At 33.9% G+C, this 14,094-nt stretch overlaps 1 protein-coding gene across 5 annotated transcripts in view; it reads right to left on the bottom strand.

Moving 5' to 3' along the window:
* The window catches only part of Upf2 (UPF2 regulator of nonsense mediated mRNA decay), a 116,352-nt gene that overhangs the window by 56,203 nt on the left and 46,055 nt on the right, over window positions 1-14,094 (bottom strand). For all 5 annotated transcript variants that reach the window (XM_078023223.1, XM_005320276.4, XM_040276806.2 and 2 more), the window contains exon 9: window positions 274-382. In XM_078023223.1, the coding sequence (XP_077879349.1) occupies window positions 274-382 (109 nt within the window). The remainder of the gene's footprint in view (window positions 1-273; window positions 383-14,094) is intronic.

Below are 14,094 nucleotides of genomic sequence, written 5' to 3' on the forward strand. Positions count from 1 at the left end.
TAGTTTTAATTTATAAAAGCAAAAGGTGCAGTACCTTCTATGGAGAACAATGTAATAATGCCCCTTCCCAGTTGAAATATCACTTATCAATTTTGAGCACTGCTGGATAAATTCTCATTCAAAAATTCAGAATCCTACAAATTCTGAACCACTATTGAATTTCAAAAATATGATTACCAATAGAATAATTATGTCTTAAACTAAAAAATCCTCACTCAACTTACAAGGGTATATATATAGATATTATTACAAAATAAATACTTAAATACATACATGAAATCTGAAATCCCCCCTCAGCATGGAACAAAGATCCTCTGCTACATCAGACATGCAGGGATGCAATGTAGCAACCAATCTTGCATAAAATGGTAGCAAATCCAACCTGTAAAAGTTATATGTGATATGTGTAAAAGGAAAGACATACTGGAAAAATTCATTTTAAAATTTCAACTTTCTCAGATATATTCACATATTAAATGTTTATAAAAACTAATAATCATTCATACATGCCTATTTATTGCCATGATGAAGTATCTGGAAAGTCAACAAGCCTTTTGAAAGTCTATTAATAATCTGACAATTTCCATTTAGTGCATTTGTCACACATTTGAAAACTGATTACATATATAATTTTGATAAAATATGAGACACTAAGAAACAATTATTAAATTTTGACATAGCTTAATCACATAAATTCTGAGAAACAAACAAACCCAATGGTAACTAAAATTGGCAGATCCCTTTCAAATCATAATTTCCTTCATTTATCTTGGGGTAAGTTATTTGAAAGTCTCAATGTTTAAAGTAAGAGAATAACCAAGAAACAAAAATGTATTTAAGATGTTAAAATAATTATCCCCAAGTCCATACACTGACATATATTTCACTTATCACAGAACCCATGTGGATTCTCATACAGGATCTTACTTCAGACAATCAATGGTAAAATGTGGCACACATGTTGCCACCTCTTCTGTTGTCAGAGCACTCTCACATCAAACACAGATGCAGCTCCAGAATACTGCTTAACTCAATACTCTAGGCAGCCCCTACTAATCAGAATCAACATACAAGCTAAACCTTAATTTTCCCTTCTTGCCAGATATTATTTTATAAAATTTGATTATTCAATAATTTAACACTCAACAGATCAGAGGCTGAATACGAGACACAGTGACAAACTAACAAAAGTGGCAACACTGACAGCAGCAAGATAGCTAACAGAGAGAAAGGAAGCTAAAAATTGTAAATTGTAGACACACAAGCTAAAACTCTGACAGCCTGAAGCCAATTAGAACAGAAACACATAATCCTGCAAGTCTTAATTATCCCCAATATATCCCTATACAATACTGCATGAAAAAAATTTAACAAAGCAGAAGATTACTTATCATGAAAGGCTTAGAATTATATCTGCAAAGCTTCCAGCATAAACATAATGACCTTCAGACAGAAGGAACACAGTAAAGGAATAATGGAGACATGTTTGAAAGGTGGGGTTAAGGGAAGGGAACTGATTAAACTCATGCCTAAAATCCTCAAAAATTTTGTATTCCTCTTGGACTGTTTTAATTTCTTTAAAAATTATCATTTTTTTTTAGTTCTTACAAATATGCTAGGCCCAGTCCCAGGCATCTTATAAGTGCTATTCAACTTGTTAACCTATTAAGTAACCTGAGGTGAATATTATAATCATTTCAAAAATTAGGGAATAGATCTCAGATAAGTCAATATGGTAGCTATATAGTGGTACCTTAATTTTTTTTAAATGAATCTTATTCCTCTTCAAAGAAACAGTAAAAACTATAGCCATTATATAAAGATTCAAAATCTTTCAAATCAGAATATATACTGTTAAACTTTACACGTTTATTTAAAATATTTAAGTTTTATCCATTAAAGGTTAAGCTTATTTTGCAGGAAAAATGTACATAGCATGGGTCATTATTACTACTCAATGATAATTGCAAAAATAAAGTATTACTGTAAGATATTTGGATAAATATGTAATGATTTCCCTGATGTTGCTAATGTTAAAAAGAAAAAAAAATAAGACTGTTATGCAAGTTTCTTGCATAACCAATGAATTTATACTAATTTCAAATTTGTAAAACTTCATTAAAATACTAGGTTATTTGTTTTCCATACCTATTGTAAAAACAAATAAAGTATTCTTTTTTAATTCATACTCAACTTACAAATTCAAATATGGGGCTTTAAACCTACACCTCAGTTCTACCACTTCCTGTTGCTACAACCACAGGTAAAGACACAAGAGATGGAGTCCTCGGACACTAAAGAGTGCTAAGGAATTAGAAGGGCCAGGTTCCAATTCCACCACATTTACCACATTTTCTTTAAATAGTACTTTTGTGATCTGATGGGCTAATATGATACCTGTTTTTTTCCTCTCCCTTTTCACTGTACACAAGCCACTTACTAATCCTCTCACTCAGAGCCTCAGCCTGGTCTTTCCCTTTGGCTGAAATATGCTTTCCCCAAACATCTATACTGTATCCTTCCAGCACAAGTCACCTCAATGAGAACCATTCTGAACACTCTGCAAATGAATCTGAAAATCTACTCTCGCTTTTATATTCCCAATCTCTTTCCTTTATACTACTGTTTTTTTAAAAAAGAGAATTTGCCACTTTATAATATAGTGTTTACTTTACTTACTTGTTAATGTTATGTTTCTCTTGTCACCCCTCCCCACTAGAATGTAAGTTTCATGGTGACAGTTTATCAGTACTCAAAATAGTGCCTGGAACAAAGTAGGGGCACCATACATACATTTGTTGTACAATGGAATGTCTCTGATATCTCACTATTCAGTATATTATTAGTAGTATTTAATCTAGGATATTTTCCCCATATGAAAGTACAATCTCATTTTTATAAAAAATAATAATAAATGACACAGCTATACGACACCTTGGAATTTATCCTAAAAAATTCGTCATAATACTATGTATACCCATGTTTACAGCAGCAAAATTCATAGTAGCCAAACTACGAAACCAGCCTGGGTATCCACTGATGGATAAATGGATAAAGAAAATGTGGTAAATATACATAATGGAGTTTTACTCAGTTATAAAGAAAAATGAAAAAAATAATAAAATAAGAATTTTGAAAAGAGAGAGAGAGAGAAATGAAATTATGTCCTTTGCAGAAAAATGTATGGAATTAGAGTGCATCATGTTAAGTGAAATAAGCCAAACTGAGAAAGTCAAGGGACACATGTTTTATATGTGGAAGCTAGAGAAGAAAAAGGAAAAGAAGATAAGGTAGGGATCTCATGAAAAAAAGAAGATAAGCAGAAGAAAGGAATCAGAGATGGGAGACAGGGAGGGAGAGAGAGAAGTGGTGCTGGGAGTGATGTTGGCCAAATATATATATATATATATATATATATATATATATATATATATATATATATATATATACACACACACACACACACACAAATATGCATACATACATATATATATAGTTATATTGTTTGCATATACAAATATAACAAAAAATACCATCATCATGTATTACTATTATGCACCAATAAAATATATGAAGAGAGGGGCTGGGGTTGTGGCTCAGTGGTAGAGCACTTGCCTAGCATGTGGAGGTCCTGGGTTTGAGTCTCAGCACCATGTATAAATAAAGGTCCATTTACAATTAAAATAAATATACATAAAAAATATGAAGAGAAAAAAAGAATAAATGTTATATAATTTTGTATTTTATCAAACAAAAGCTAATTTACCAAATGTTCCTTTTAAACAATTGATTGGATATTCATATAGCTTCTTATTTTCCCAACTGGTGTAACATATATTGTTTCCCATGTTGAAGTATTTGTCCATTCCTAAAATAAATCTTTGATCACACCAGATTTTTATTTTAAAATATACTATTAATTTGAGTTGCTAGTGTTTTATAATTTTTCTATCAGCAGTCAAAAATGAGATTGGTCAATACTTTTAATTCTTTGCTCCTTTTTGTTAAGATTTTGTCTATTTCTTCACACATTATATGTCAAGTGTTCTTTTCTATGCTCTGGAACTAACAATGTAACAAAGAAAATTCTTGCTCCATGGGACTTAAAGAACTCAATAAACCTAAAGCTATGGAGTCTAAAATGAAATATTTTTTTTGAAATTTTTTTTTAAGAGAGAGAGAATTTTAATATTTATTTTTTAGTTTTCAGCGGACACAACATCTTTGTTTGTATGTGGTGCTGAGGATCGAACCTGGGCCGCATGCATGCCAGGCGAGCGTGCTACAGCTTGAGCCATATCCCCAGACCCTAAAATGAAATTAACTGACAGCTTTTTATATTTTCTTTGACAATCATTTATCTATGGAGGTATTCTTGTCTTGAATCAATTCTAGAAGTTCATAATCTTTTTCAAAAAATTATGTTTCACTGAGATTTTAAAGTGCTTTTAAATATGGTTAGCATATATCATCTGCTCATTTCTTAAAAAGTTTAGTTGGGGGGGTGCTGGGATTGTGGCTCAGTGGTAGAGTGCTTGCCTCGCACGTGTGAGACCCTGGGTTCGATCCTCAGCACTACATAAAATAAACAAAATAAAGATATTGTGCCCATATATAACTAAAAAAAAAAAAAGATTTTTTTTTAAATTTAGTGTTCTTTTTCTTCATAATATATTTTCTAAATGCTTCTGTATTTGGATTTTTCTAAGAATCAGCTCTTAAATTTCCAAAACAAAAATTTCAATTTGGTTGTCTTTTTTCACTGTATTATTTTTAATTTTTAACTAAGTTTGAGATCATAACACTTGGCATCAAAAATCCTTACAATTCTGGGCATGGTGGTGCATGCCTGTAATCCCAGTGGCCCAAGAGGCTGAGGCAGGAGGACTGCAAATTTAAAGCCAGCCTCAGCAATTTAGCAAGGCCCAAAGCAACTTAGAGAGACCCTGTCTCAAAAAATAAAAAAAGATGGGGATGTGGTTCAGTGGTTAAGTGCTCCTGGGTTCAATCCTAGTACCACACTCACATCCACATACATACCCACACACACACAAAAATTAAACTATGTAATTTCCTTATTCTATTCCTTGATCTGTTACTTATACTTTGCTTCATTTTAAAAAACTTTCCCTTCTAATTAGCCCAGTATATACTGCAAGCTTTTTTCTAGCCCCAAAGAAAGGCAGTTATAACTATCCATTTTCAAGGAAAACAGTTCAAGCACAGTTAGCAAATTATAATGACACAGGTAAGAGCTTTAAGCTTTAATAGGAATTTTTAAAATGTTTAAGAAAATAACCCTACTGTTATGTATAATGCACTAATAAAAACATTAAAATATATATTTTTTTATTTTTTAGAGAGAGAGAGAGAGAACTTTTTAATATTTATTTTTTAGTTTTCGGCGAATACATCTTTGTTTTTATATGTGGTGCTGAGGATCGAACCTGGGCTGCACGCATGCCAGGCAAGTGCACTACCGCTTGAGCCACATCCCCAGCCCCCAAAAATATATTAAGGATTCTCAAGAATAGCTTACGTCTTTAAAGTCCTGCATATAGCTAGTTATCCTAGTTTTTCTTTCAGAATTAGTCATGTGGAAGCAAAGTCAGATACTTCATTTTCTCAGAATACTCTATAAAATGGATAGTTGATACTAAATTTCACCCTGCCCTATTCAAATCTTCGAGTTCTGTGACTACTTGCTCATTACTTCACAAAATAAACTCCCTTGTGTTATAAATAAAACATACACGTTATGCTTACTCGATGCTAGTAAGAAGCTAAACAGATTTCACTTGAGTTTTCTGAAAAGCAAATAGAAAATAAAGTTGGATCTCTCTTTTGAAAACTGGATTCTATAAAAGAGTGGTGAATATTTTTAACAAAAGTTAACAGTGAACCACTAAGAATTTTTTCCCTTAAACAACAATAAAATCTTATTTATATCTTCAAGGTCTCTGAATAACACCTTTATGTAGCCTACCAGCAGTTAATTATTACCAAGTTAGTAAACACTCATTCACTAACCACAAATAACAAAAATAATATGAACATGCACGTGCGCGTACACACTTTTGTTACTGAGGGGAGGGTGTTTACAAGTTTGTATCTGCTAATCAATTGGCTTTCTAAAAGAAATATCTAGCCTTATTCATCTTTAAAAATTAAAGGATTTGACTGTTGAAAGCCATTAATTGTATTTCTACGCTCAAAAATGCACAAGGAAAAAATAAACGTAAAAAAAAACATTGTTAAAACTGAATTAAAAAATACGAAGAATTTTCTTCATAGGAAATACCAAAATAGATGATTCTAAATAGACAAGATAAAATAAAAGATGGAGTTAATTGACTCTGAAATCAACAACCAAATACCATTGTTGATTTTTCATAATACTGCTGATCCCAGTGTAACAGTGCCATCAAGTGGTAGGTATAACATATTAATAGACTTAAAAAAACATTTTTTCAGTTTCAGATTTCAGGATGTAGGAGATCCAACTGCAACACTCACAAAACTGCTAGCAAACTCTCCTAAAGGGTGGATCAGAAAAAGCTGTTCAAGAATCTAGTGTGGCATTTCACATCTGAAGGGTATTCTGTTAATATTCATCTATGGAGATTCTGGACATCACCACCAACACTTGGCTAAATCCACCGATTTCCAAGTCACTAAAAACAATGGAGTGTATCTCTACTTAAAATAAGGAAAAAAGAGATTCCTATGTAACTTTCTCTGATTCTGGTTGACTTTTTTTTTTTTTTAATTTTTTTTTTTAAAGAGAGAGTGAGAGAGAGAGAGAGAGAGAGAGAGAGAGAGAGAGAGAGAGAGAGAGAATTTTTTTAATATTTATTTTTTAGTTCTCGGCGGACACAACATCTTTGTTGGTATGTGGTGCTGAGGATCGAACCCGGGCCGCACGCACACCAGGCGAGCGTGCTACCGCTTGAGCCACATCCCCAGCCCCTCTGGTTGACTTTAAAAATCAAAATCTGGGGCTGGGGATACAGCTCAGTAGGTAAAGTGCTTGCCTCGAATGGACAAGGCCCTGAGTTTAATCCCCAGAACCACCAAAAAAATAAAAATAAATAAGATAAAATCAAAATCTGGCCAGGCACGATGGTGCATGCCTATAATCTCAGCGGCTTGGGAGGCTGAGTCAGGAGGATCATGAGTTCAAAGTCAGCCTCAGCAAAAGCAAGGCACTAAGCAACTCAGTGAGACTCTATCTCTAATAAAAATACAAAATAGGGCTGGGGATATCAAGTGCCCCTGAGTTCAAAACCAAGTACCAAAAAAAAACAAACAAAAAAAAAACTGGCTTGGGTAAGAAGGCTTTGGGGTACTAGGAATGTTCTGTATCTTGATCTGGGTAGCTGATATGTGTACTCAAGAAGTAAACATTTTATGTAAAATTTCAACTATATTTGCATATTTGGCTATTACAAATTCCTTATAAAATGATATGCAAATATCTAATTAAGGAGGTTTCTAGATTTTATTTCTATGAACTCCTTTAAATTAATAGCCTAAGAAATATGTAACAGCCTTTTGATATTTTTTTCACCATTATTTATTTAATGAAGGAGAAGAATACACTGAAAGTTAAAACACTGCTTCAGATCATAAATTTAAGAATTGCAAAGATGAACTACATCAAATTTTTTAAAAATTGGGGCTGTAACTTATACCTCCAAGAAAGTAAAAAGTCAAAGATGAGAGAAAATATTTCCAAATTATATATCCGATAAAGGATGTGTGCTCAGAGTATACAGAAATTAATAAGTCATTAGTAAAAAGATAAATACAATTAAAGGAGGAAGAGAAATGAGGAGGAAAGACTAGAACTAACATTTTCCCAAAGATAAGCATATGAAAAAAGTACAACATCACTAGCCTTTAGGGAAATACAATATCAAAAGCACAACTCTGAACAGGTAGGATGGCTATAATCAAAAATGGACACTAACAAGTGTGGACAAGGATGTAGAGAAATTAGAAACACATTGCTATTGCTGGTGGGAACATAAAATAATACCACCGCTGTGAAAACTAGTTTGGCAGTTACTCAAAATACTAAACACAGAATTACTATATGATGCAGCACTTCGACCCCTAGGTTTATTCCCCAAAGAACCCAAAACAGAAATCTACAAAAACTTGCTTGTGAATAGTTACAAGATCATTACTCCTAATAGGCAGAAAGTAAAAACAATCAAATATTTATCAACTGATAAATGAATACATAAAAAGTGGTATATCCACATAATGAAATACTAGTCATAAGTGAAAAAAGTTAGGCACGAAAAGACTCATATTTTATGATTCCCATTTATATGAAATGTTCAGAATAGGCAAAACTATAGACATAAAGCTGATTCATGGCTAGTCAGAGATGGGGATGGAGGTGGGGGACAGACAAGAAACAGAATGGAATTACCTGCTAGGATATGATGTTTCTCTCAGGGGTACAAAAATGTTTCTATTTAGATAATGGTGATGGTTATGCACATTTAGAACACTGAACTGCATACTTTAAATGGGTGAATTACATCAATAGAGATGTTTTTTAAAGAAGAAAGGAACAGTAAAGAACCTCAAAAGAGTTATCTAGTTTCATATTTCCTAAACCAAACTATACAAACTAAGTAAAATAGCTAGATCTCAAACCACAATCTGTATACAACCTATAGAGTCTCATAACTATTAAATAATCCATTCTGGTTTTGATACTGTATTTTCTGGTCATCTGCGGATAGACAGAAAAAGGAGGGAATCCTAGCCAAAGAAAAGAATAAAAACACTTAAGAGGATTCATGTCCTTTAGGGAGTATGGGAGAACAAAATGTCACAGAAAGAGGTAGGTTCATGTGTTTGAGGCCCAAAGTGTCTAGATGGGTAAGGGTGGCTAATCAGCCTAAGGGAGAGAAGCTAAAAGAAGGTGAAAGAAAGTATATCTTTGCCCCTTTCCCTCCCTCCTTTTTTTTTTTTTTTTTTTGGTGGTGGTGCTGAGGATTGAACCCAGGGCAATGTGCATGCACTTTACCAACTGAGCTATATCCCCAGTGTGCTCCCTTTCCCTCCTAGAGGTCAAATTTGATTCTACCTCCAGAAGGCTAAGAGTAACTTGCTATCTTTAATAACTCTTAACCCAGTACAACATTCTAGTCTGCTGGCTCTAGGTGCAGCCCTCTTTGCTCCTCTTATTACTTCTCTATCAGCCATCTCTTTTATTCAAAGGATAGAGAAAGGTTTAAGAATTCAGGAGCAGGGAAAAGGAGAAACAGACAAGAGGTTTAGTGGCACTTGATTACTATCTATTTCAGTATCTCTAGGGACCAGGCCATCTTCCTCAGGAACTAATCTTTCAGAAAGGGTAGAAAAATGTCTAGCAGTTAGGGACAAAAGAAGACCTTCAAAATGAAAGGCTATTCTGATTAATAAAAACATACAGGTCAACTAGGAACCACAATTTGGTTTAACGCTCTCTCAATTACCCCATCTTGTAGATTTGTAAACAAAGGCAAAACACAAACTAAAGGAACTTTAAAGAGATTGAGACAGTTTTATTCAAACAATGAAAAGAATGGTAACACAGGGAATGCATAAAAATTGGAAATCTAGGGGCTTGGGATTATAGCTCAGCATAAGAGCGCTTGCCTAGCATATGCAAGGTTCTGAGCTCGATCCCAAGAAGCACATAAAAATAAATAAAATTAAGGTACTGTGTCCGACTACAACTAAAAAATAAATATTTTTAAAAATTGGAAATCTACTCATACAAATCAGATTTTGATACAACTGACTGAATTCATATAAATATAAAAATGTCAGTAAAGAATAACAAAGCTACAAATAAATTACATCTTTCAACAGACTGTTCCCTACCAGCGAAACCATAAAGAACATTTTTGTTATTTTCACAAGGTTAACAACTACAGAAATAAAACTGTAATGACTGAAAAGAAATTCCTATGAGCATTTCTCCTACAAAGGCCATAGTGCTAACCATTGTTCCTTCCATGTTTCCCTACATTTATGCTATCCTGATCAATTTATTGTCTAGTCTGAGTTCACACACACTCTTCCCATTTGACCCTGTAAACCATGGCAGTGAGATGACAACAGTCTGGACTCTTGAGTCACTCCTTAGAAGTGTTAGTATTTCATAGGTTTGTTACCTCAGCAAAGTTTAGCATATTCCTAATTCATCTATTTCCTCAGGAAAATTGATGTTTCTCACTGAAAAAGCTGAAAAAAGTTTTGTTTTGGTGCAAGAAAACTAGAGTGACATTAGTATAAAAAAAAGATGAACTTTGAAAAAATGTATGTAAACAATTTTTGTTTTTGTTGCAGTAATGGGGATTAAACCCCCATGTGCTGAGATACATCCCTAGATCTTTTTACTTTGAGATGGGGTCTCCCTAAGTTGCCCATATGGCCTCAAGCTTGTGATCCAACTGTCTCAGTCTCCCAAGTCACTGGGATTATAAGTGTAATTTATCACTGCATTTCTAAGATAATTACCTAAAGGGGATGGGCAAGATAATGATGATAAAAGCCTGGAGAAAAAGTGATCTAAGTACATGAATAATCTGGAAAACAGACATACAGAGAAATATTTTGAAATGTTAATTTCCAGCTTTAAAACTGCATTTGAAGGTCCAGTATAGACATGACAGTTTGAGACAATTACTTCCCCCATCCCATCTAGACATCATACAAAAGCAAAACGGTAAGGGTGAAGAATTCTGCCAACTTCATTTTCAGCCTCAGATGCATATAACCTATAAAACCAATTGCTGCCTAAGTTTAACAGAAGTTGTCAAATCAGTCCAGATTTGGAGCAAGGTAAATTAATGGCAGAAGTCAAAAGTTGAAAGTGCATGAAAATCCAGCCCCAACACGGTAGATCTTGAACAATGCCACTATACAGCTTAAATGATAAACAGATATCCCTTACACACAACTAAATTTGGGTTTAAGGAAGGACAAGACAAAAATCAAACAAAAGCCAAATGAAGAGCTGCAGTAAGAAGGAAGAATAAGGAAGAATTCAAGATGACAGGCTAGAGGAAGGCTACATTCCTAATTGCTCTGTGACTCAGGATTCAAGCAGCAGGAGTACTATTTCTCTGTGAGGTGGGTTAAAAAAAAAAAGGATTTCACTAAAACTCAATATTGAACAGTGAAAGTTTCAGAGACTCAAAAATTTGAGTCCAAATTTAAACAAAGAAGAAAGACTACAATGCATCCAAGCCAGTTGTGGCAACAGCAGTAGTGGCACTGATTTAAGCACAGAGGAAGAACAACAGTGAGAGACAGATTTAATATGGAAAATCCTGAGATCAAAAGAGCAACCTGCCCTTAGCTGATCCAGAAGCTGCACTGTACACTGGTGCTTAAAAAGTGTTCCATGTCTCCCAACTGGTTGTGGAGAGCTGGGGAAAGAGCCATCTTGAGGCAACCATGCTATAAGTGTCTACATAAGAAAATCAAAAGAGCTCAAATAGGGGCTGCAGTTGTAGCTCAGTGGTAGAGCAAATGATTAGCATTTGTGGTTTGTGAAGCACTGAGTTCAATCTCAGCACCACATATAAATAAATAAAATATAGGTATAAAAAAACTGGGAGAAAAGAACTCCAAATAAAAGATAGTTAAAAAAAAAAAAAAAGAAAAGAGCCCAAGTAAACAATCTAATAATGTATCTCAAGGCTCTTTGAAAATATAAACAAGATTGATAAGCCCTCAGTCAAACTAACTAAAAGAAAAAGGAGGAAAAAACAAATTAATAAAATTAGAGACAAAAAAGACCTAGACATTTCAGAAATCCAGCACATCATTAGAAACTACTTTGAAAGCTTATACTCCAATAAATTGAAAAACCTAGAAGAAATGGGTACATTTCTAGACAAGTATGATCTGCAAAAATTGAATCAAGAAGACACAGAAAACATAAATGGACCAAAACTTGTAATGAGATACAAATAGTAACAAAAATCCTTCCAACAACAACAACAACAACAAAAAGACAGATTCTTAGCTGAATTATACCAAACTTTTAAAGAAGAACTATTGCCAATACTCCTCAAATTATTCAATGAAATTGAAAAGGATGAAACACTTCCAAATTCATTCTATGAAGCCAGCATCACAATCACACCAAAACCAGATAAGGATATATCCAGGAAATCAAACTAGAGATCAATATTCCAAATTAATTTAGTTTCAAGTTTTTTTAATTAAATTTTTATTTATATATGACAGGAAATGCATTACAATTCTTATTACACATATAGAGCACAATTTTTCATATCTCTGGTTGTATACAAATTATATTCACAATTCGTGTCTTCATACATGTACTTTGGATAATAATGTCCATCACATTCCACCATCATTTCTAACCCCATGCCCCCTCCCTTCCCCTCCTACCCCCTCTGCTCTATCTAGTTTGTCTATTCCTCCCTGCTCCCCCATTCATGTTTTAAAAATATTTAATAAAATATTAACAAATCATGTTCAGCAACATATTAAGATATTAAACAACAACCAAGTTGTTTCTATTCCACAGATGTAAGGATGGTTTAATATATGCAAATCAGTTAATATAATTCATCACATTAACAGAATAAAGAACAAAAATCACTCAGTAATCTCAATAGATGCAGAAAATGACTTCAACAAAATTTAGCACCCATTCATGACACAAACACCAAAGAAACTAAGGAACTTGCCTCAACATCATGAAAAGCCCAAAGCCAGCTTCATAGTAAATTGGGAAATACTGAAAGCATTTCCTTTAAAATCTGGGGCAAGTGTTATGATTTGGATGTGAGGTATCCCCCCAAAATGCATGTGAGACAATGTAAGAAGGTTCTGAGAAGAAATGATTGGATTGTGAGGGTCTTAACCCAATCAGTGATTTAATCCCCAGACAGGGATTAACTGAGTGGTGACTGAAGTGGTAGGATATGGCTGAAAGAGGTGGGAATTAGGGCCTGGCTTTGGTGTATATATTTGTATCTGAAGAGTGGAATGTCTCTCCCTGCTTCCTGGTCACTGTGATACGAGCTGCTTCCACCACCACCCTCTCCAGCCATGATGTTCAGCCTCACCTTGAGTCCCCTGGAATAAAGCCAGCTTTCTATGGACTAAGACCTCTGAAAACAAGAGCTCTCAAATAAACTATTCCTCCACTATAGTTGTTCTGGTCAGATCTTTTAGTCACAGCAGCGAAAAAGTTGACTAAAGAACAAGGATGTTCACTCTCACCACTCCTATTTAATACAGTGCTAGAAATTCTATCCAAAGCAATTAGGAAAGGGAAGGAAATAAAAGACATAAAAATAGGAAAAGAAGAAGTCAAACTATCACAGTTGGCAGATGACATAATTCTATACCTAAGAGTCAAAAAAGCTCCACCAAAAGACTTACAATAAACAAATTTGGAAAAGTAGCAGGTTACAAAATCAACATATAAAAATCAATTGCTTTCCTATATACCAACAATGAATCTGAGAAAGAAATCAATTAAACAATTTCATTCACGATTGCCTCAAAGGAAAAAAAAAAAAAACAAAAACCCTAGGACTAAATCTAACCAAGGAGGTGACAGATCTCTTCAATAGAACACAGAAGAAAGAAATTGAAGACAATCTCAGAAGATGGAAAGAACTCCCATGTTCACGGATAGGCAGAATTAATATTATTAAAATGACAATACTACCAAAAGCAATATATAGCTTCAATGTAATCCCATCAAAATACCAATAACATTCTTCACAGAAGTAGAAAAAATAGTCCTAAAATTCATTTGAAAATAAACAACCCAGAACAGCCAAAGAAACAATGCTGGAAGCTCACAATACCTGACTTCAAATTATACCACAAAGGTACAGTAACAAAAATTGCATGGTACTGGCACAAAAAGAAACACACATACCAGTGGTACAGAATAGAAGACACAGAGACAGACCCACACAGAGAGGGTCATGTGATCCTTGACCAAAGGTGCCAAAAACATACATTGGAGAAAAGACAACCTTTTAAACAAATTGTGGTGGGCAAACTGGTTATCCATAAGTAGAA

Source organism: Ictidomys tridecemlineatus, chromosome 10, assembly GCF_052094955.1.
Source record: "Ictidomys tridecemlineatus isolate mIctTri1 chromosome 10, mIctTri1.hap1, whole genome shotgun sequence".
NCBI classification, from domain to species: domain Eukaryota; kingdom Metazoa; phylum Chordata; class Mammalia; order Rodentia; family Sciuridae; genus Ictidomys; species Ictidomys tridecemlineatus.